The 22,731-nt window shown below is 49.0% G+C and overlaps 3 protein-coding genes across 3 annotated transcripts; 2 read left to right on the forward strand and 1 right to left on the reverse strand.

Annotated features, from left to right (window-relative positions):
- Positions 1-2,694: 2,694 nt before the first annotated feature.
- Positions 2,695-5,033, forward strand: Myl11 (myosin light chain 11). The gene is made up of 7 exons (XM_026400370.1): positions 2,695-2,802; positions 3,609-3,701; positions 3,942-4,017; positions 4,213-4,317; positions 4,408-4,486; positions 4,700-4,748; positions 4,837-5,033. The coding sequence occupies exons 1-7, from the start codon at positions 2,800-2,802 to the stop codon at positions 4,939-4,941; spliced, it is 510 nt and encodes a 169-aa protein (XP_026256155.1). The 5' UTR covers positions 2,695-2,799; the 3' UTR covers positions 4,942-5,033.
- On the reverse strand, positions 4,870-8,999 carry Septin1 (septin 1). Its single transcript, XM_026400369.2, has 12 exons — positions 8,953-8,999; positions 8,688-8,778; positions 8,507-8,593; positions 8,179-8,302; positions 7,741-7,875; positions 7,528-7,645; positions 6,662-6,763; positions 6,453-6,552; positions 6,067-6,232; positions 5,709-5,799; positions 5,473-5,604; positions 4,870-5,370 (listed from the first exon to the last, which is right to left on the reverse strand). The coding sequence occupies exons 1-11, from the start codon at positions 8,953-8,955 to the stop codon at positions 5,518-5,520; spliced, it is 1,104 nt and encodes a 367-aa protein (XP_026256154.1). The 5' UTR covers positions 8,956-8,999; the 3' UTR covers positions 4,870-5,370; positions 5,473-5,517.
- Positions 9,000-18,269: 9,270 nt separating this feature from the next.
- On the forward strand, positions 18,270-22,457 carry Znf48 (zinc finger protein 48). The gene is made up of 3 exons (XM_026400349.2): positions 18,270-18,429; positions 18,620-18,713; positions 19,869-22,457. The coding sequence occupies exons 2-3, from the start codon at positions 18,635-18,637 to the stop codon at positions 21,656-21,658; spliced, it is 1,869 nt and encodes a 622-aa protein (XP_026256134.1). The 5' UTR covers positions 18,270-18,429; positions 18,620-18,634; the 3' UTR covers positions 21,659-22,457.
- Positions 22,458-22,731: the final 274 nt, after the last annotated feature.

Below are 22,731 nucleotides of genomic sequence, written 5' to 3' on the forward strand. Positions count from 1 at the left end.
TTCAGCTCCAATCTATCTGAGCTCCTCCCCAGGCCCCAATTCCTCAGATCTCATCCCTCTGGGTACTCCCCCAAATCTATGAATCGCCAGTATCATAATGTCCCCCATGTGTTCACATTCTTTGAGGAATCCAGGACTCCAGTCCTACCCAATCCCTCTCCCTCATTGTCTCATCTGTGTTCTTCGTTTTCTGCTAAGAACCCCAATCTCATAAGCTTCTCTAAGTTGCCCTTAGACCACAAACATGAAGACCTAATCTTATGTTCTCCAACCTGCCAACTTCTAAATACCCACCTCTCTCTGACCACCATTCTCCTGAGCCCCAGAGTTAGATGGCCTCAATATCCATACAGCATCTAATATCCTGAATTGCAGTCAGACCTAGCTCCCAATTTCCCATTTCTTGTTTTCTGAGGCTCCTTACTCCTAACTCAGACCCAGAACCTGTGAACACCCTTTCAGTGTCTGATCTCTCTCTCTCTCTCTCTCTCTCTCTCTCTCTCTCTCTCTCTCTTTTTTTTTTTTTTTTTTTTTTTTTTTTTTGTGATGCTGGGGATTGAACCCAGGGCTTTGTGCATGCTAGGCAAGCAAGCACTCTACCAACTGAGCTATATCCCCAGCCCTCTGATCTCCTTCTTAACCTCCCAGGCTTGACTTAAGCTTCCTGAGTACTCCCCCCACCCCCACCAATCCCCTTTTAGGATTCCTCACCTCTCAGAATCTACTAATAAGTGGGCTCCTCCCTGGCCAGAACCCCCATGGTAACCATATAAGGTGTGTCAGCTGCCATCTGAAGCAGGGGAGGGAACAGATCAGGAAGCCAAGGGCAGCTGCTAAGTTTAGGGTGGCTCCTTCTCCCTTCTTAGAGACAACAGGTGGTAGGCCCCGGTGCCCAGAAAAGAAAATGTCTTAGAGGCATTGGCATGGGGCTGGAGGAGGGGGGAAGGGCAGAGGCACCTTCCTCAGGACATCAGGTCCTAAAGAAGGAGGAAGAGTATGAAATGGGTATCCTTCCAAACCTGGGGCTTCCTCTACCACTATTTCCCCAGACATCCATCCATTGCATGGTGGGAACTGGGCACTGAGGCCTAGAGGTCTGGGAAAGGTCAGTCAGCCAAGGAGGTTCTTGCCTAGAACGAAGAAAGAAGCCACTGGCCATTCCAGTTGCCTAGGAGGAAATGAAAGTGGTAGGCAGCTTCCCTCTTGGTTTCTTTGACTCCCCTCCTCTGAGGACCAGCCTCTACACAGGTACCCAGAAAAATGATCTAGAGTCATACTAGACCACATCCTTCTGCTTCAAATCTTTCCATGCTCTCCAGGCTCTCCATTATTACCTGGCATTGAAGGTCCTCCAGTGCCTGGTCACCAACTCCTTGCATCCTCTGTATAGCCTCATAACAACTGTGGCAACCTGAACATCTGATCTTTCACTGTCCAGGCCTTTGCCCATGGCATGTCTCCTGTCTAGCCTGCCTACCCTTCCACTTTCACCTGACTTGCTTCCTCTGGCCTTTAGTAAGCCATTCCTATACTCTTTTTTTTTTTTTTTTTTTTTTTTTTTAAGAGAGAGTGAGAGAGGAGAGAGGAGAGAGAGAGAGAGAATTTTTAATATTTATTTTTTAGTTCTCGGCGGACACAACATCTTTGTTGGTATGTGGTGCTGAGGATCGAACCCGGGCCGCATGCATACCAGGCGAGCGCGCTACCGCTTGAGCCACATCCCCAGCCCATTCCTATACTCTTAAGACAGGGTGCTATGCCCTCTACTTCTGGGCTCCTTACCAGATGATATGTTATTCTTTGCATTTATTCCTATAGCTACACTACAGATTCCACCAAGGCAGAGCCTAGTTGTTAATTTTAATGCAACATACGTGGGATAAGAATTATGTTTCTTTCCATTTTATAGAGAGGAAACCAAGGCCCAGGGGGTTGACATACAAAGCCTGAGACCACAGAGAATCTTTCACAAAATTTCCCCTCTTCTTTTATTGATTGATTTGTTTATTTGGTACTAAGGATTAAGTCAGGGGGTGCTATACAACTGAGTTATAATCACCGGCCCCTTTTATTTTTTATTCTGAGACAGGGTCTTGCTAAGTAGTCCAAGCTGGCCTCAAGCTAGCAATCTTTCTACCTCAGCCTCCTGAGTAGCTGGGACTACAGGTGTGTGCCAGCATGCACAGCCTCCCCTCTTCATAAAAGGTTGTGAGAGAGCTTCCTGAGACTCCTATTTCCACAGATGGCTCTCTCCCAACTTTAAACTCTGCCATCACCCACATACACCCATACACTTGACTATGAATCCCACGATATGGGGTGAAGCAACAAGCATATCCCCAAAGCCCAGCACACTATTTGGCACATTGCAGATACTCAATACATGTTTACTGGTTTTAGATTTGAGTCTACCCCATCCAAGGGCAGAGGGGTACAGGGGTACTCATTTCTCTCCCAGAACTGAGCCTTAACTTGGGCCCACTCTGAACTCTGACACATTCCAGGCCCCTTCTGGGAGAAAGATCATCCCTTCCTGCCTAGGTCCTAAGGAGACCTGCATCCCAAGACCCACTCCCTCCTCCCTCTGTGTGCTCCAGCTGCTGCTGGCCCTCCAAGAAAGGAGAGTCTCTGAGCCGGGCTATTTTGGTATCTGGGGTGGGCACCCGCAGGGCTAAGGTTACCCTGGTATGCTAAGGGCTCCCTGGGGCAGGACTATATAACCCCAGAGGGACTACGCCAGGCTGACTCTCTGCTTCTTTCCAGCTGGAGCCACTGCCTTGCCCCCAGGAGACCTAAGACATGGTGAGTGAGAATCCCCAACCCCTGGCCAGATCCATTAGACTCAGGGCAGACTCACCCTTTGGAAAACAGTAGCAATTTTCTAATCCAACAAAAGATAAAAAAAAAAAATGAGTCCTCACTTCCTTGGTATCACTATTGAAAAACAGATAAAGTGATGGCCTTAAGGATCCAACCAATGCTAATCTGCCCAGATATTCCACTCTTAGGTTTCCAGGCCCTTTCAAAGCCAGCTCCATCACCTCCTGTACTCCATCTTCCTAAAGTTCTGGGACCAGCCAGATGAGGATTCTCACTCCCATTTTATAAATGAGAAAGTAGAGGTTCGGACAAAGAAAATGAGTGGATCAGGCCCAAACAACAAACCAGGAATTGAAGGATGCAGGCTGGGGGTAGTCTGAAGTGAGAAAGCTTTTACCTATTGGGTAGGATGGAAGTATGGGGACCCAGGAGCTGCAGATGGAAATTCAGGGGATACAACTAAAACAAGTCCCTCAGCCAAGAAGTCCCAAGGGAGGGAAAAGTTACTTTAGAAGAAGGGATTCAAGGATCTCTGAATCTAGCTGGGCATGGTGACATAAACCTGTAGTCTCAGCTACTTGGTAGGCTGAGGCAAGATTCCTTGAGCACAGGAGTTTGAAAGCAGCCTGGGTAACATACCCCTGTGTTATACATGCTTACTGGGTAACATACTCCATCTCAAATAGCCAAACAAAACAATAACAGTGAACACTGGATCTAATCCATTGCCTGCCAGAGAGGTCTAGGGACTGGCCAATGGACCTCCTTGTCCAAACTTCACCCCTCAGGCACCTAAGAAGGCCAAGAGAAGGGCAGCAGCAGAGGGGAGCTCCAATGTCTTCTCCATGTTTGACCAGACTCAGATCCAGGAGTTCAAGGAGGTGAGTAGGGAAGGCTGGAAGCTGAAAGCTGACCAAAGGCACCCCTGCCATCACCCACAACCCCCTCCCTGGAATGTGCACCTGTTAGGGGGAGGGAAAAGGTTTAGAATTCCTTCTTCCCCTCCCTGCTTGGGGTGGGAGAGAACAGCTGGCAGGAGGCCAGAATCTGATATGTCTGGGGTGGGGATGCTGAAGCCAGGCCATGGGGGAACTCATCTCTCCCCACCCTGCCCTCCACAGGCCTTCACTGTAATTGACCAGAACCGAGATGGCATTATTGACAAAGAGGATCTTCGGGACACTTTTGCAGCCATGGGTGAGTCCCACAAATACTCAAGATGGTGGTTGGGGGAGGGGAAATTTTCAATGACCTTGGGTTCCAACCCTATCAACTCCATCTTGGGCTTCAATCTATGTTGTAAAAAATGGGCGGGACGGTCTAAATTTATGGGAATGTACAGCCCTTGCCCCAGGACCCAACTTCCACCCCTGCTTCCCCAACCCCCTTCAGGCCGCCTCAATGTGAAGAATGAGGAGTTAGATGCCATGATGAAGGAAGCCAGTGGGCCCATCAACTTCACTGTCTTCCTGACCATGTTCGGGGAGAAGCTCAAAGGTCAGTGAGGTGTCCTGGGTCCACGGCCCCAGCTGCCCCTTCCCAGACCTCTAGGGAACCTCCAGGCTCATGTTCCCCCTGACCCCTCAGGTGCCGATCCCGAGGATGTGATCACTGGAGCCTTCAAGGTCCTGGACCCTGAGGGAAAGGGCACCATCAAGAAGCAGTTGTAAGTAGCCCCTTTCAGTTGCTCCCATCCAGAAAGCCAGTAAGGGAAAAATAGGACTGAGCAATAGGATTACATTTCACAGCAAATAGTGGGGAAGGTCAAAAGCAATCGGGGAGGCCAGAGTGTTCTGGAAACCAGTGAAAACGAGGATAAAGTGAGAGGGAGTGGACAGGAATCAGGGACCCAATCTTAACTCCTCCTGTCACCTTTCAGCCTGGAGGAGCTGCTTACCACCCAGTGCGACCGCTTCACTCCAGAGGAAGTGAGTTGGGGAGTGGTTGGGAGAGGCTATGGGACGGGGGAGGGGGAGCACTGGGACTGGTTCGAGATGCCCGTGCGTTCTCCCGCAGATCAAGAATATGTGGGCAGCTTTCCCCCCTGACGTGGGCGGCAACGTAGACTACAAGAACATCTGCTACGTCATCACGCACGGTGACGCCAAGGACCAGGAGTAGAGGATGTTCTTAGGCTTCTGGTGGCCTAGGCTTCCAGCCAGTCCGTCCCACACCCCGATTCCCAATAAAATTCAACTGGTCTTTGTTTCTTATGGGCGGCGCCTTGTGTTTCTGTGAGAGGGACTCAGGTAGGAGGCTGGGCGGAGACACTACCCAGCAGGAAGGGAGTGTCCAACAAATGAATGAACGGGTCGGAGTCCGCGGGGGAAGGCTCCACCCCCTAGTCCGGTTCCCGCCAGTGAGAAGACTTGCGTGGCGCCCGGGAAGCTAAGTTTTTATTGGAGACATAGTTTGAAGGGGGGCGACACCCCAAGGTGGGGAGAGGCTGGCAGGAGCTGGGCTGGAGGCCGCTCCTGGAAGTGAGCCCATGGCGAAGTGGGGGGCGGAGCTACAAACTCCCGGACGGGCTGAACCTTTAGCCGCGAGAACCTACACAAAGCAAGTGCAAGAGTGGGCAGGCGTGGGCCACTCGGAGGCTCCGGAATTAGAGGCTGGGCAGTCTAGGGCCCCGGGATTGGACAAGAAACGGACCGAAGGCGGAGCCGAAGTAAGGTCAGGCCGGGCCGGGCGGAGGCCTCAGAGAGCGTCCGACTGCTCGCCCTGAGCCTGGCTCTGCTGCATCTGGGCCTGCATCTTCTCCAGCATCTCTTGCATGCGGCGCAGCTGTGTGGGGCAAGATTATTGGCAGTGAAACCCGGAGACGCCAGGGAGGGACCTTGAAGAGGATCTGGAGCTTTGGGTGGAGGGGAAGCGAGGTGCTTGCTCACCTCTTCGTCCTTCTCGCGGATCAACTTCTCCGTCTCGGCCAGAGGCAGCATGGGCAGCGGGATCTCTGTGGCGCTCTGGCGGGAAAGTTTACTAGAGGGTAGAGGGAAGGGAGACAGGAATCAGGGACGGGATCTGAAATTGTAGGTTAAGGCCGGAGGAATTTGACTCTAGGAGGCGGGGCCGTGTCTGGGAGGTTAGAGTCGGAGGCCAAGTGGGTGGAGAAAGAGAGCTAGGGGGTGGGGTGGGGGTGGGGCCGTGGATAGGGAGGCGGGGTCAAGAGTGGGAACTGTGCAGTCTCGAACGGTGCCCCAGGAGTGGAGATTTGGAAGCATCAAAATCGTAGGTCCTGGTTCTCACCTGCGGCTGGTTCGATCACGAGCCCCAGGCCGGGCTAGGCTCTGTAGGCAGCGGGCCCGGTAGCCCTCGTAGAGCAGATCGTGTGTCACCTCTTTCAAGTCCTGCAGGTGTGTCTGCACCAACATCCGTCTCAGGTTCAGGAAGTCGCAGTGCTGTGGGTTCTCCACTGGAGGGCGGATCGGTGAGCGTCAGGGAGTTTCCGGTCCAAACCCACCCTCAGTCACCCGGGAGTCCTGCTGCTGATCTAGCCAAGGATCCTCAGTTTGCAGCCCAAGTATCCCTCTTTTGACTTTTAGGAATTCCCAGGACTTAGAACCCGCCCCAACTTTACATATTGGGTGCAGCTTCTGCTTGCTGCTGGCCTCAGAACTTGTGTTTGGCCTTACCCTCCACGGTCCCCCAGGAGTAGCGGCGTCCCCTCACTGGTCGGGTCCCACCGTCCCTCACCACCTCGCATGAACCGACGACTGCGAAAGGGATGCTTCCCTAGAGGGCAGGGATCAGGAGTCACCGTGGGCTACTTGTGGGCAAAAACCTCAGCCTCCATCTCCACACCTAACCTCTGCTCTGCCCCTTCCTCCTCTTCCTCTCATACCTTCATCTCAGCATCCTGTCTCTTGAAGTCTTCATCCTCATCAGAGTCACATTCTGGGAACTGGTAAATATTGATCTCCTCCTCCTTCAATTGGTCCCGTATCTCAGAGAAGAAAGATGCAGAGAGAGTGAGATCCACAGGCCATGAATGACAGACATTGCATGGCCAGAGACAGTGAGATACAGAGACACCTGGTAATCAGAGAGACAGAAAGATGGGAATGACAGAGATGGTGAGAGACAGACATACAAGATAACATAAAAACAAAATCAAGTCACAGTGATGATAAACAGGATTCTAAACAGACCATGAAAGACCTGAGAGAAACAGTAGTTTAAGGCTCTGAAGAGCTTAGGATAGGAGATCATCAGCATCACAAGGCCAGAGGGATGTCAGGGGTCATCATGTCCATGCCCTTGCTCTTAAGCCTTTGCTGAGTATCTAGCCCTGGGGCTGTATATCCAGCCTGTCACCATCCAGGGATTGAACCCAGGGGCACTTCACCTTGCCAAGTTATGGGGATGAGAAGTAGTGCTTTTGGCTTTGGAGTCGAGATCTTCCTGCTTCAGCCTCTAGTGTGACACCAAGCCCTGTTTCAGACTGGCTTGTGTGTGTGTGTGTGGTGTTGGAGATTAAACCCAGGGCCTGGTGCATGCAAGGCAAGCACTCTACCAACCGAGCTATATCTCCACCCCTCAGACTGTTTTAAACTTCTAAAGACATGGCTACTTTTGGCAGCTTGCTGCCCACCTTTCCCGAAAACTCTCCCACAATGTTCCAAAAAGACTACCCCAAGATCAAAGAAGTCAAAGCTGAGATCGGTCATGACTTTTGGCTTCACTTGGGGCCAAGGACACCACGCACACCTTCTGCTTGAGGGCCTGGGTTTCCTTGGGCATCAGGGCATCTGCTTTGCCGATGACTGGAATGATGTTGACTTTCTCGTGCACCGCCCGGAGGAAGGCCACATCTAGGGGCCGGAGCCTGCACCCCAAAATTAATCAGGGCCCAGTCCCAGGCGACAAAGCCTCCCTCGTACCCTCCCCAAGGCCCCCAACCCTTAGGATCCCCCTTCAGACCCCCGGCCGAAGGGTGAGATGAAGTAGAGACAGCAGTGGACCCGGGAATCCTGGATGTTCTTCCGGTTCAAGCCACTCTCGTCCCTGAGATACTGCTCAAATTGCTCCTCAATGAAGCGCACCACAGGCAGCCAGCTGGGGTATGGAGAGAGGACATGTGTCAAAGATCAGAAGCCACAGGACAGGCAAGGAGACAAGGCTTGCCGAGGTTATGGGGATGAGAAGTAGTTCCTTTGGCTCCATCCATATATCAAGGGAAACTGGTGGGGGTGTTGGTGTGAAGTTAAGAAGCATACTTTGGGCCAGATGGCTTCCAGAAACAGGTGCCTCATTTTGAGTCAGGGAACCAGGTCAGACCAGCCCTGCAACTGTCCCCTGGGCCTCCACACAGTAGCTGCTTTGAGAGGCTCAGCCCCTGTCCCTTTCCCTCCTCCTCACCAGTCTGAGCAGTCCACAGAATCCCCAAAGCCAGGTGTGTCCACCAAGGTCAGCTTCACCTTGACGCCCCCCTCTTCAATCTCCACACCCCTGCGCTCAATGGTCAATGTTTGTGTCAAGCGAGCTGTGGGGGCAGGGAAAGGACAGAGGATAGCATAGGGCTCAAAGCAAGACTAATTTCCTTTCCCAGTGTTACAGTTGCCCCATCCCCTTTTCAAGGGAGGAAACAGTCTCAGAAAAGCAGTGGGCACTGAGTGAACTTGAAGGAAGAATGCAACCTAGGGAAGGGGGTCAAGGGCACTGCCTGGAGATGGCAGCAGGATCTTACCGCTAGCCTCTGGCACTTGCCGATCCTCATAGAGGTTGGTGAGGAACAGGCTGTTGATAAGGGTGGATTTCCCCAGACCTGACTCCCCTGTGGACAGGACAGGCCAACTGATGAGATGAGGGGACAGCCAGGGTCTTCTGAAGACACCTCCACCCCAAGTCTCTCTCTAGAGCCTCCAGACCTGCCACCATGAGTGTGAAGTCAAACCCCTTCTTAACGGACTTGCGGTGCAGCTGGTTGGGGAGCGCAGCAAAACCCACATACTCCTTGTCCTGTTGGGGGTGGGGGTGAATAAGACTCCTGAGAGTGGCAGGCAGGACCTCAGTATCACCTGAACCCAAAGACTTGGAAAAGTCAGCCTATTATGGGTCAACCCGGGTCTGGGGACTGTGTGGGAGAAGGGGGTTAGGCTGGGGATGCCTAGCTTCCTGGGCACAAGGACTCACCATGGCTCCGCTAGCTGTCTCTGCACCTGCTATCACTCCCCACTTCCTCTGGTAGGGCAGGAAGTTGAATGCAGCAAACAAGGGGGCGGGCAGTTGTAAGAAGCTGAGATGCTCAAACCAGCCCAGACCAGAGAGGTGGGGAAAGCCAAATCCAGGAATACCTAGACCCACAGCTTCAACCCCTCCGTTCTCTACATGCCTTTATTCCAAGCCCCTTTGTCACCAGGGTGCCAGGTGAGGTATGGGCAGGGAGGAAGGAAGCAGGCTGCTCTCTTTAGCAGGTGTGACAAAGTCTTGAATCAAGATAACAAAAATGTTCCTAGGGTTTCTGATGGACCAAAACCCATAATGGGATTAGAAGTAGAAGGGGCTATCAGATAATGGTGCACACCTGTAATCCCAGTGACTCAAAGGCTGAGGCAGAAGGGTAGGTAGCAAGTTCAAGGCCAGTCTTGCAATTTAGCAAGACCCTCAGCAACTTAGTGAGACCCTGTCTCAAAAATAAAAAATAGGGCTATGGTTGTGGCTCAGTGGTAGAGCGATTGCCTGGCATGTATGAGGCACTGGGTTCGATCCTCAGCACCACATAAAAATAAATAAATAAAGGGATTGTGTTCATCTACAACTAAAAATATTTTTGTTTTTTTTTTATTTTTTTTTTGAGAGAGAGAGAGAGAATTTTTTTTTTTAATATTTATTTTTTAGTTTTTGGCGGACACAACATCTTTGTTGGTATGTGGTGCTGAGGATCGAACCCGGGCCGCACGCATGCCAGGCGAGCGTGCTACCGCTTGAGCCATATCCGCAGCCCATAAAAATATTTTTGTATGTGGTGCTGGGATACAACTAAAAATATTTTAAAATATAAAATAAGGGCTCGGGAAGAGCACTTGTCTAGCATGCTTGAAGCCCTGTGTTTGATCCCCAAGACCACCAAAATAAATAAATTATATATATATATATATATATATATATATATATATATATATATATATATATATTATACACACATATATGTAAAATTTAAGATAAAAATTCCTGGGAATATAGATCAGTGGTAAAGCACTCCGACATTTAATACCCAATGAAAAAGGAGGAAAAATTACAAAGGGGCCCCAGCACCATAAAACAAACAATATTGAAAGTAAGGGGCCATCAATTTTTTGGCTCATGTATTAGACTTTTTCTCCTCCTGCAAAGCTGGAGATTGAACCCAGGACCTCACACACTAGGCAAGTACTCTTCCACTGAGCTAGAACCCATGGACTTTTTGATGTTTTTGGTGCTGTGGATCAAATTCAGTGCTAAACATTGAGCTCTACCTCATTCCCCTAATAGATTTTCTTCTTAGTTGTTGATGTACCTTTTATTTAATTTATTTATTTATATGTGGTGCTGAGAATCGAACCCAGTGCCTCACACATGCTAGGCAAGTGCTGTACCACTGAGCTACAACCCCAGCCCCCTTAATAACATTCTTAAGGACTGGGGCTGGGGCTCAGCAATACACACTTGCCTGGCATGTGTAAGGCACTGGGTTTGATTCTCAGCACCACATATAAATAAATAAATTAAATAAAGGTCTATCAATAACTTAAAAAATATTTTTTAAAAAAACCTTAAAAGGGGCTGAGGATGTGGCTCAAGCGGTAGTGCGCTTGCCTGGCATGCGTGCGGCCCGGGTTCGATCCTCAGCACCACATACAAACAAAGATGTTGTTTCCGCCGAAAATTAAATAAATAAATAAACCTTAAAAAAAATAAAATAAATAAAAAACCTTAAAAAACACTCCAGGGGGCTGGGGATGTGGCTCAAGCGGTAGCGCGCTCGCCTGGCATGCGTGCGGCCCGGGTTCGATCCTCAGCACCACATACCAACAAAGATGTTGTGTCCGCGGAGAACTAAAAAATAAATATTAAAAATTCTCTCTCTCTCCTCTCTCGCTCTCTCTTTAAAAAAAAAAAAAAAAAAAAAAAAACACTCCAGGTCTTTGGACACCACTGTCAGAGAAAACTTACTTCAGAATTTTGGCCAAAGAACCCCTTGATCAAACCCTTCAGAGACTCCCCAGTGACCTCAGAATCAAATTGGAGCTCTGGCCTGGCAGACAGTTTCTGCCACCAGTCTTCATCACTCCATCTCAGTGGCCCAAACATACTGGCCCTGCCCACATTTTCTGTACCAGGGAAACACCTCTTCCTCTTTCAAGGGGCTCTGCCTCCTGTACAAAATCTGCCCCAGCTACTCCAGACAGAGTCCTTCCCCTCCTTTAGACTCCCCAGCACCTTTCAGAGGCCCCTAAAAACCCACATGTAAAGGCTAGGACTGTAGCTCAGTGGCAGAGTGTTTGCCTAGCATGTGTGGGGCACTGGGCTCTATCCTTAGCACCACATTAAAAAATAAAATAAAATAAAGGCATGCTGTCCATCTACAACTATTTTTTTAAAAACATTTTTTTAAAAACCACCTGTGCTTACCTGTCTCTGCTCCCAACTGAGCTCTCTGAGGGCAGAGATCATGTCTTCCCAATTTCTGTATTCCCCTGTGTCTTTAAAAAGATACTGATGAATGATATACTAGATGCATGGATTCTTGAAAGAATGAATAAATGAAGGTCGTCAGAGGCAAAGGCTGGGGGACTGCAGGACACGTAAAAGGCACCTCACCTGGAAGTCAGAAAGAACTCCCCAAACCCCAATGCCTAATATTTACTTGGTGTACAAACTTGGGCAAGTTACTTAACCTCTCTGAACTCCAGTTTCCTTGTGTAAAATGAATTACACATATTTAAGTTTTGCTATCAGAATGCCTGTGAGTGCTGGGGGTGTTGGGAGAGGTGGCACATGCCTGTAATCCCAGTAGCTTGGGAAGCTGAGGCAGGAGGATCAGGATCTTTAGTTCAAAGCCAGCCTAAGCAAAAGTGAGGTGCTAAGCAACTCAGTGAGACCCTATCTCTAAGTAAAAAACAAAATAGTGCTGGGAATGTGGCTCAGTGGTTGAGTGCCCCTGAGTTCAATCCCTGGTACCAAAAAAAAAAAAAAAAAAAAAAAAAGATTCACCCAGATCTTCATGTATATATCTTTTTTATCTCTCTTTTTTTAATGGTCCTGAAGCTCAGACTCAGAGTTCCACATGCTAGGCAAGCACTGAACCACATCCCCAGCTGCCCTGTGTTTACTTTATCCTTACTTAAAGTTCATTTCTAACACTGTTTCCCTTATGTAACCATAGAAAAGTTGCTTCTCAGTCTGGGGGTGTACTCTGGTAGAATGCTTGCCTAGCATTGCTAGGTCCTAGGTTCAATCTCTTGCACCACCAAAAAGAAAAGAAAAATTGCCTCTCTGGATCTTTCTCTCACAGGAACTTCCTTGTAGGTTTTTCAAGGTACATATGACTATAGAGACGTGCAGTTATTTAGAATTGTGTGACCTTACTAGCTATGTGACCTTGGATGTCTTACTTTAACTTCTTGGTGACTCAGTTTCTTCATCTGTACAACAGTACCATTAATAATTCTCCCTTAAGCTGGGCTCAGTGGTGCATGTCTGTATTCACAGAAGCTCATTTGGGAGGCTGAGGCAGGAAGATTGTAAGTTCAAGGCTACCCTCACAAATTAGCAAGACCTTGTCTCAAAATATAAAATTTTAAAAGTCTGGCTGGGGGCTGGGTTGTGACTCAGAGGTAGAGCACTCACCTACCATGCTTGAGGCACTGGGTTTGATCCTCAACACCACATAAAAATAAAGATATTGTGTCTCCCTATAACTAAAAAAAAAAAAAAAAAAAAAAAAAAAAAAAAAAGTCTGGCTGGAAGCCAGGCTGATGGTGCACTCCTGTAATCCCAGCGGTTCAGGAGGCTGAGACAGGAGAATTGAGAGTTCAAAGCCAGCCTCAGCAATGGTGAGGTGCTAAGCAATTCAATGGAACTCTGTCTCTAAATAAAATACAAAATTGGCTGGGGATGTGGCTCAGTGGTTGAGTACCCCTAAATTCAATCCCTGGTACCAATAAAGAAAAAGGTCTGGCTGGGTGCAGTGGTACATGCCTGTAATTCCTGCAGCTCAGGAGGATGAGGCAGGAGGATTAAGAGTTCAAAGCCAGCCTCAGCAATTTAGGGAGGCCCTGAGAAACTCAGTGAGACACCCTGTCTCTAAAAAAATTCAAAACGGGCTGGGGATGTTCCTCAGTGGTTAGGTACCCCTGAGTTCAATCCTCGGTACTCCTCTAAAAAGGTCTGGGGATGTATCTCAGTGGCAAAACACCCTGGGTTTGATCCCCAGTATCTAAATAAATAAACAAATAATTTCCCTCATGGGACATGACCAAGATTACAGCAAGCCGGACGTTGGTGGTACAGGCCTGTAAACCCAGTGACTTTGGAGACTGAGGCAAGAGAATCCCAAGTTCAAGGCTAGTCTTGAAAACTTAGCAAGACTCTATCAAAAAAAAAAAAAAAAAAAAAAAAGCCCCTGGGAATGTAGATCAGTGGTAAAGTGCTCTAAATTTAATCCCAAGTACTGCAAAAAAAAGAAAAGACAGACTGCAGCACATGGGTTAATACGGGTTAATACACAAAACTCTTAGAATAGTGCTTTGGCATATGAGATGAGCTCATGCAAATGCTAGTTATTATTATTACATGAGCTGAGCGATATAGTAGTTCTGCCAGCTAATATCCAGTGACTGCTCTTGTGGATTAGTTGCCAAGGATCCAGACAGGGTGAATTAAGTCAGCATTTCAGTCCTCTGGGGAGAGAGACAGCCACAAGTAGGTGTGACTCACAGCATTCATGCTAAAAGTGCCAGAAGAGAAACAGTATTTAGATATAAAGGGAAGAGATGATTATATCTTTCCCACTCTACCACAGCCCCTCCTCCTCCATTTCTCATCAGACTGAGCAGCCCCAATGTCTTAGTTAAAACTCTGGGAGGTTAGGAATATATTCAGTGGTATAACATTTGCCTAGCATCTGGGAGGCCCTGAGTTCCACCCCCAGCACCACAAAACAAAACAAAACAAAAAAACCCTACATCACTCTGAACTCCTCTCATCCTCACCCTCCACAAGTATATCCAGTTGATTTCCATCAAAAAAAATTGGTCTCCTTTTCTCCATACCTTCCAACCCCTGCCCTGAGTTCAGACTCTGATCTTCCCAGAATTATTATTATTTTTTAAATTAATTTTTAGTTTTCGGTGGACACATCTTTATTTTAATGTGGTTCTGAGGATGGAACCCAGCGCCCCACACATGCCAGGCAAGCGTGCTACTGCTTGAGCCACATCCCCAGCCCTTCCCAGAATTATTGAATAGCCTTTAAATAGCATGCAAGTCACACATGATGGCACATACCTGTTTAACTCAGGAGGTTGAGGCACAAGGGTTGCAAGTTTGTGGCCAACCTCATCAATTTAGCAAGACCCTGTGTCAAAATAAAAAGGGACTGGGGATATAGTTTGGAAAAGTGCCCAGTACCCAGAAAAAAATTAGAAGACCCGTTTTTGCCACTTTGTATGTACGTTCTGTGCTATTTTTGGGTGGCGGGGTTGGGGGATACCAGGGATTGAACACAGGATTGCTTAAACACTGAGCCACATAGCACTGAGCACTGAGCCCTTTTTATTTTTTATTTTGAGACGGGATCTTGCTAAATTGCTTAGGGCCTCGCTAAATTGCTGAGGCTGGCTTTGAACTTTTGATCCTCCTGCTTTCACCTCTTGAGTCACTGGGATTACAGGCATGCACCCCGTCGCACAGCTACTTCACATTCATTTTCTATGTAGCACTGATCTTTTTGAAATCATTCTATGATTTGATAGACACCAACACAGTCATTATCTACTAAATTTTCCCATGTGATGCTTCTGTGTTGTTTTGGGGCATGCAGAAATCCATTCTGAATGTATTCATAGCAGACCACAAATTTGGCAGAAACAATACTGATGAGTGAACAGCAACACCCATACTTCTTATCCTGCTTTAAACATAATTTTGTGTTTGTCTTTGTGGTATTAGGGAACAAACCTAGGGTCTCATGTGTGGCAAGCAAGTACTGTACCATTGAACTGTACCCCCAGCTCTTATAATTATTTTCAAACACGTCAGTGTGAAACTTAACTAGCTTCTTCAAGCAAATACAACTTTAATTCATTAGGAGCTCCTCGGGCTAGGCATGGTGGTACACACTTGAAATCCTAGTGGCTCTGAGGCTGAGGCAGGAGGATCACAATTTCAAAGCCAGCCTCAGCAACTTAGTGAGGTCCTAAGCAACACAGTGAGATCCCACCTCAAAGTAAAAGGTTTGGGGATGTGATTGTGCCCCTGGTTCAATCCCTGGAGAAAGAAAGAAAGAGAGGGGGGGAGAGAGGGAGGGAGGAAGGAAGGGGAGAGGGAGAGAGGGAGGGAGGGAGGAAGAGAGAGAGGGAAAGAGAAAGAGAGAAAGAGAGAGAGAGAGAGAGAGAGAGAGAGAGAGAGAGAGAGAGAGAGAGAGAGAGAGAGAACTCATGGAATTTCATTAGCTGGAAGGAATGCCAATATAGACAAATGATTTTTAAACCAAATTTTCCTTCCTTGCCATATTACATGGCCTATCAATCTACCCATCTGACTTTTCTGCATTGGTATGAATGGAAAAAATGAACGTTATTGGTAACATCTTGAAATTCACTTTTAGAATGTTTGATCCCACCTAATTCCAAATCTGTCATTATGGTTTGGGATTTAAATTGAATTGGTTCACATGATTGTGGTGGCTGAGAAGTCCCACCACAGGCTGTCTAGAGACCCTAGGATTCCATTGGCATAGTTCAGTCTAAGTCCAGAGGCTTCATCTTGGAACCAGAGACACTGACTCCCAATTGGAGGCTAACCACCTGAACTCTTCTGAGGCTGAACACCTGAAGAATGCCTGAAGTGCTGGTGTTAAGTCCTAGGGTCCAAAGGTCAGCCAGTCTGGACTTCTAGTGTCTAGATAGAAGAAAAAAACTCTATCCCAGCTCTGAGAGAGATCACTCACCTTCTGTATTTGTTTCTCTAGGCCTCCAGCCTATGTATGGAATGAGGCCTGCCCACGTTTGAGGGCAGATCTTCCCCACTTAGTCCACTTGGGTTCACACATTTATCTCTGGAAACATCCTCACAGACACACCCAAAATAATGCTTTACTAAGTTTCTAGGTGTTCTTCTGCTCAACATGATGCAGCTATCCTGCTTATAACCTAAAACTGGGTGCAATGGTGAATGTCTATAGTTCTACCTACCCAGTAGAATGATGAGGAAGATAAGTTCCTTGGAGCCAAGTTTGGGGCCAGCCTGTATAACACACTGAAACTTGGTCTCTTAGGAAAAAAAAAACAACACACTAATTCCTTCCCAGAATTCAGTATTTCACTGCTTTTTTTTTTTTTTTTTTTTTTTTAATGCAGTCCTAGGGATTGAACCCAGGGGCACTTTATCCTGTTTTTTTTTTTTTTTTTTTTTTTTGGTGCTGAGGACTGAGCCCATGGCCTTGTGCATGCGATGTAACTGTTCTATCAACTAAGTGTTTACGTATATCTTGAAACAGGATTTCACAAAATTGGCAGGCTAGCCTCGAACTTTCGATCCTGCTGCTCCAGTCTGCTGGGATTACAGGTGTCTGCCACCAGGTCTGGCTCTTTTTAAAATTGGCATTGCAGTTTTCACGATTTCCACTTTCTTTCATGATTTCAATATCTTGGATTTTAATCTTTTAGGATTGCTATTTTCAGATTTTTATTTTTGTTTATTTCTTTATTTTTGCATTGATGGGGATGGAACCCAGGGCTTCATGCATGCCAGGCAAACAGTTTACCACTAAGCTACATCCTCAGCCCTGATTTTTAGGATTTTAGACTTTAGGGATTTTGATCTTTTGTGACTTCAACAATCAGAAATATGGGGGTGGTTGTTGTCTTTGGGGATTATGATCAATATAGAGCCTCCATGTTTATCAGACAAAGACCCATGTATTAGAACTTTTCCAGCTCTCCTACACTATCTTGAACAGGTTGGTATAACTGTCACCCTTACAGTTCTCTAACACCCCCCACCCCCCTGTCCTGGGGATCCAATCTGATTGCATGCTAAGCAAACTCTCTTTATTTTTAAAGATTTGTGTGCTTGCCCATTTAAACTGATAGTACTCCAAGGTCAGATCTGGAATTTGTCAACTGCTTATGCCAATCATCTAGTTGAGCACTAAGGCTCATGTGAAGAATTTAAAACAACAACAAAAAAAAGTGGTTACCCCTCCTCATCATTGGCAAAGGGGCTGAAGACATTTTTCTGTCTCTCTTCCTACAAAAGCAGATCCTGGAAGCATGTTTCCAGGGTCCTGGGTCCCCTAACTAGAACATAGCCCTAGCCAGGGCCCCACCAGCATGCAAAAAGGGTTTATTTCTTCAGCCTCTTTTTGGGCTTAGCTTTTGCAGGGTTGTCAGCCTGTCCCCAGTCTTTCTAGCAGCTTCTTTCTTTGTGTCTCTGTCTTTGTCTCTGCCTGTTTTCACTGACTGCTGTCCTTTGTTTCTCTGACTCTGGGTCTGATTCCCTCCACGCTGCTTGCTTCTTTTTCTTATGGCTCCTAAGACTGCTTCAATGCCTTTATAGCTATCTCTTATTCTTTCTACATCTCTTTGTTTCTGGTGGTAAATCTTTTGCCCCTGTATTTTTGATCAGCCGAGCCCTTTTTGATTCAGGGCTTTTACATTAAGACTGTGTGAGTCTGGTTCAGGGTCTATTTGGGAGCTGCAGGTCTGATTGCATCTGCCCCCTCTCCCTAGCAGCATTTACCAGACGTTCCCCTCTAGTCCCTGCTCCTGCCTCGGTCTCCCCTAGCCCAGCCCCCACCGCGGTACTCGGCCTCTCGGACCAGCCGTGCTTTGTTTCCCGTGTCTCAGCGCCCCGCCCCGCCCCGTCTGGGGTCTCCGCCGCCCTTTGTCTGCCTTGGTCTCTCCCCCAATCCTTTCCCTGGGTCCGTCTCCGGATTCCTCTTTCTTTGTCTCTCCCAGGCTAGGGTGGCTGGCGCTGCCCGCCAGCCCCCGAGGTCTGCGCCGGTGGCCAGAGACACAGCGACATTTAGGAAGAGTCTTCAGCCCTTATCACCCAGCTGCAGCCCAGGAGGCACACGGTTAATACCACCGAGTTCGGGCCACTATCTTCGGCTTAGAGTAGCCCACCAGGCTGCACGCAGCCACCCGCGGGCCACAGAGCTCCCGCCAACACCGGCATCCCTAACTGGCGTGCAGCTCCTCCCAGATCCTAGAGCGGCTCTGTACGCCCCAGCGCTTCCGCTTCCCGTCCCCGCCCCCGGCGGCCGCCCCCGGGACGCCTGGGACCGGGCCCCCTCCCGTGTTGGTGCGGATCCCGCATCTCGGAGCCGCCGGTGGCTCGGGTACCCGCACCCTGCAGAGGAACTTGGGAGGGCACCGGGTGGCTGAGCTGGAGGCGGCTGACGAGGTGAGAGGGACGGCTGTGTGCTGGGAGGAGGAGCAGCAGGTGCAGGGGTGGCCGGTGGCGCCGGCGGGAGTTACCGGGAACCGCGCCCGGTGTCGGGTGCCCGCGCCGGCCGACAGAGGGCAGCGGCAAGGTCCGCGGGCCGCACATGGTTGTGGTGACCACAGGATTATGTGTCTGTCCCCTTGCCCAGGGCGGCGTACTGGCGATGGAACGCGCCGTAGAACCCTGGGGTTCGGATCTCCGTGGCCCAGAGGAGAGGGAGCGGTTAAGAAGCGCCCGCACAGGTGAGAGCCGCGGCCGTGCGCTGCACAGACAGGTAATAGCTGGGTGGGGACTCCAGTGCTGGGCTCTGCCCCACCGAGAAAAATTGGACGTAAGCTGTGTCTCCAAGGAGAGAGGGGGAGGGGAGCAAAAACCAAAGGAAGGAGCCAACGTTTCTGAGTACCTACTGTGTGCCAGGCCTTTATGGGCATCTTCTCAAGGACTCCTCCCCTCCCCCACAGTCTTCACCTCTGCCCTTTTCTCTCCAATGATGCACTCTGCAGGCAAATTGATCCAATTCCAGATCTAATCCTGTCTTTCTACTCAAAAACCTTCCTAGCTCCCCCCTGGCTACTAATTAAAGCCTTATACTTAGCCTAGCGTTCAATCCAAATCTTGCATGCTCAAACTAGTCCCAACAACCGTTTCTAGCTTTATCTTCCATTCCTCTCCACGATTTTCTCTTTGCTGTGAATGCCATTCTCTGTCTCCTTGTTTTTTCTGCTGTGACATCGCACAGCAATTGTAGAAGCCCTATAATTGTTCTGAACCCACAGTTATAATTACTGATACTTTATCTCTCCCACCACCCCTAAGCATCTTGAGAGATGTATGTGAGAAGACACAGGAAGACTGAAGTAATAAATTACAGAATAGGCTAATATAACAAAGTACAATAGAAAGAGCAAATACCAAGTTTTCCATATAAAGGCAATAAAACGTTTTTGGGTTCAGACAGATCTGAGTTAAAAGCTGGCTTGGCTACTTTCTAACTTAGAACAAATCACTTATATTCTCTGCATTTCCATGATTGTAAAATGGGGATAGTAACATAATAGTATTACCTTCTAGGATTGTTTGCAAGGATACAGTATTACTTAGTTATATGTATTTGCATATAGTTAAATATATTGACATATATTTAGGACATAGTAAAAAGAAGTCATTACCATTGTTATTGAAAGGCACAGATAATAAGTGCTTCAAAAGTTCAGAGGAGAAAGAGATCCATTGTCAAGGAAGTCTTCCTGGAGAGGTGGTGGGGTGTGTAGCTCAGTGCTATAGAAGGATTGCTGAAGGCCCTGGGTTTCATTCCCAGCACTTCCCGCTCCCCGCACCACACACCAAAGAGGCTAAGTCAAAAGGTTGAGAGCTACAATTCCTTTTTCTTTTCCTAGGTCTAGGGAGTGAGAATGTGGTGATTTCTCAGTCAGATGTGTTTGAACACACCCCACCAGAGGAGGATGACTTGGGGTTCAAGGAAGAAGAAGATTTGGCCTCAGGTCATGAAGTAGGAAATGATTCTCTCAAACCTGAAGGTATCCAGACCTGGGATGACTTATGGGTTCAGAGAGAGGGACTAGGAAAGCCTCAGCCTCGGAATCGAGGCCCCCGGGTCCTGGGAGAACCACGCTGGGGCCAGGCTAGTGGTGATCGAACTGCGGTGTGCGGTGAGTGTGGCAAGAGCTTCCGGCAGATGTCAGATCTGGTAAAACACCAGCGGACTCACACAGGGGAGAAACCTTACAAGTGCGGGGTCTGTGGCAAGGGCTTTGGAGATAGCTCAGCCCGCATTAAACACCAGCGAACTCACAGTGGTGAGAAACCCTATAGGGCCCGGCCACCAGCCCAGGGTCCCCCAAAGATTCCTCGGCCTCGGATACCTGCTGGTGAGCGCCCCACTATCTGTGGTGAATGTGGCAAGAGTTTCCGGCAGAGTTCTGATCTGGTGAAACACCAGCGAACGCACACTGGTGAGAAGCCCTACAAGTGTGCCATCTGTGGCAAGGGCTTTGGTGACAGTTCTGCCCGCATAAAACACCAGCGGACACACCGGGGGGAGCAAGCCCCCCGGCCAGTGGTGCCCCGCCGGCAGCCATCTCGAGCAGCCACAACAACTGCACAGGGACCCAAGGCCCAGGACAAGCCATATATTTGCACTGATTGTGGCAAACGGTTTGTGCTAAGTTGCAGCCTCCTGAGCCACCAACGCAGTCACCTGGGTCCCAAACCCTTTGGCTGTGATGTGTGCGGAAAGGAGTTTGCCCGGGGCTCCGATCTGGTGAAACACCTGCGGGTGCACACAGGAGAGAAGCCCTACTTGTGCCCTGAATGTGGCAAGGGCTTTGCTGACAGCTCTGCCCGGGTTAAGCACCTCCGCACACACAGTGGCGAGAGACCTCATGCCTGCCCAGAATGTGACCGCACCTTCAGCCTCAGTTCCACACTTCTTCGCCACCGCCTCACTCACATGGAGCCCCAGGACTTCAGCTTTCCAGCTTACCCTGTAGCCCCTTTGATCCCCAGCCCACCTCCACCTCCTCTTGGCACCAGCCCCCCACTGACACCTCGAAGCCCTTCACACCCTGGCGATGGGCCTTTTGGCCTGCCTGGCTTGGAGTCTGAGCCTGGAGGCCCACAGGCTGGGGAGCCACCCCCACCACTGGCTGGTGACAAGCCTCACAAATGTCCCGAGTGTGGCAAGGGCTTCCGCCGAAGCTCTGACCTGGTGAAACACCATCGAGTACACACTGGGGAGAAACCCTACCTCTGTCCTGAATGCGGCAAGGGTTTTGCTGACAGCTCGGCCAGAGTCAAGCACCTCCGAACCCACCGTGGTGAACGTGCCCGGCCACCACCACCATCTACTCTCCTACGGCCACATAACCCACCTGGCCCAGCACCCACGGCTCCTCGACCTCGAGTCCGGGCCCAGCCCTCTGGACCCAGCCAGCCCCACGTGTGTGGCTTCTGTGGGAAGGAATTCCCCCGGAGCTCAGATCTGGTCAAACATAGGCGCACACATACTGGGGAGAAGCCATACAAGTGTGCAGAGTGTGGCAAGGGTTTTGGTGACAGTTCTGCCCGTATCAAGCACCAGCGAGGGCACCTGGTTCTGAGGCCCTTTGGGATAGGGGATGGTCGGGCAAGGCCTCTCAAAGAGGAACCACCAGTGGGACTAGAATGATAGGGTCCAGGGAAGGTGGAAGCCCAGGAAACCAAAGGGAGGGTTATCTGCTGCTGAAGCAGAGTAGAAAGGGCCTGGGAGGTGGTGGGAGGGAAACGAAGGGGAAGAAATGGGAGAAAGGAATGAATAGATAGAAATTGGAGACCATAACATTGATGCTCAGGAAACTGTCCTGGCTTGGTGTTAGGACCTTGCCAGTATGGGCTACACCCTCAAATTCTAGAACACTGCCTAGCACGCAGTAAGCACTCAGTAAATACTAATTTGAAATTTAGAAACTGGCCTTAGCCTGAAAACTCTTTAAAGAACTCCAAATTCCTGCTGCTTGACTGATAAGAACTACTCCTCCCAAACTTGCCATGGGAGACCAACACCCTGAATCAATTTGTTTGACCCTATGAGGTGCAGCAAAGGGAAATCTGGAATTTACGGTGTCAAATGAGGCAGGGCATCTTGATCATCATGATGGGGACAGTATTGCTGTATGGTAGGTAGATCAACTCCTAACCTTGGGTCACTGGACATGGTCTTAGCCAGGAAGAGCACTCTTGGATAGAACCCAGATCTATGTCCCTTGAGGACCTGGACCCACCCTGACACCTGGTCACTGGTGAAATAGCAGGAGGAGTGTTCATGGCATCCTGAATGCTACATCCAGGTTCTGGTGGCCATCAGCAGAAACCAGCTGATTGGGCAAGGGCAGGACTAGAGAGAGGAGAAGCCCCAGAGGCTAGGGATGCTGCAAGGCCTGACAGCCATTTTCATGTGTCTCCTTACTAATAAACTGTTTCTTGTCTGAGGCTTGGACTCTGTAGGGGTGTGTGGTTGTGTATACACATGTATGTACATGCAGGACAAGGGTTGAAAGAGTATAAATGTGACACCACAGGCAAAACCCTCAAAGGATTTGTAAACTTGTGCAGGTCCCTTGTGCTCTTTGTCCCATTAAATAGGTTATACTGGCAGAGTCAGCCACTTTCTACCTTTCACAGTGGGTTTTAAAAGGGCCACCAGATTCAGATTCGTCAACAAATGCCAGAGGCCTAAGGTCTAACAGCCCATAGGCACCAGCC

Source organism: Urocitellus parryii, chromosome 9 (assembly GCF_045843805.1).
Source record: "Urocitellus parryii isolate mUroPar1 chromosome 9, mUroPar1.hap1, whole genome shotgun sequence".
In the NCBI taxonomy this organism is placed as follows: domain Eukaryota; kingdom Metazoa; phylum Chordata; class Mammalia; order Rodentia; family Sciuridae; genus Urocitellus; species Urocitellus parryii.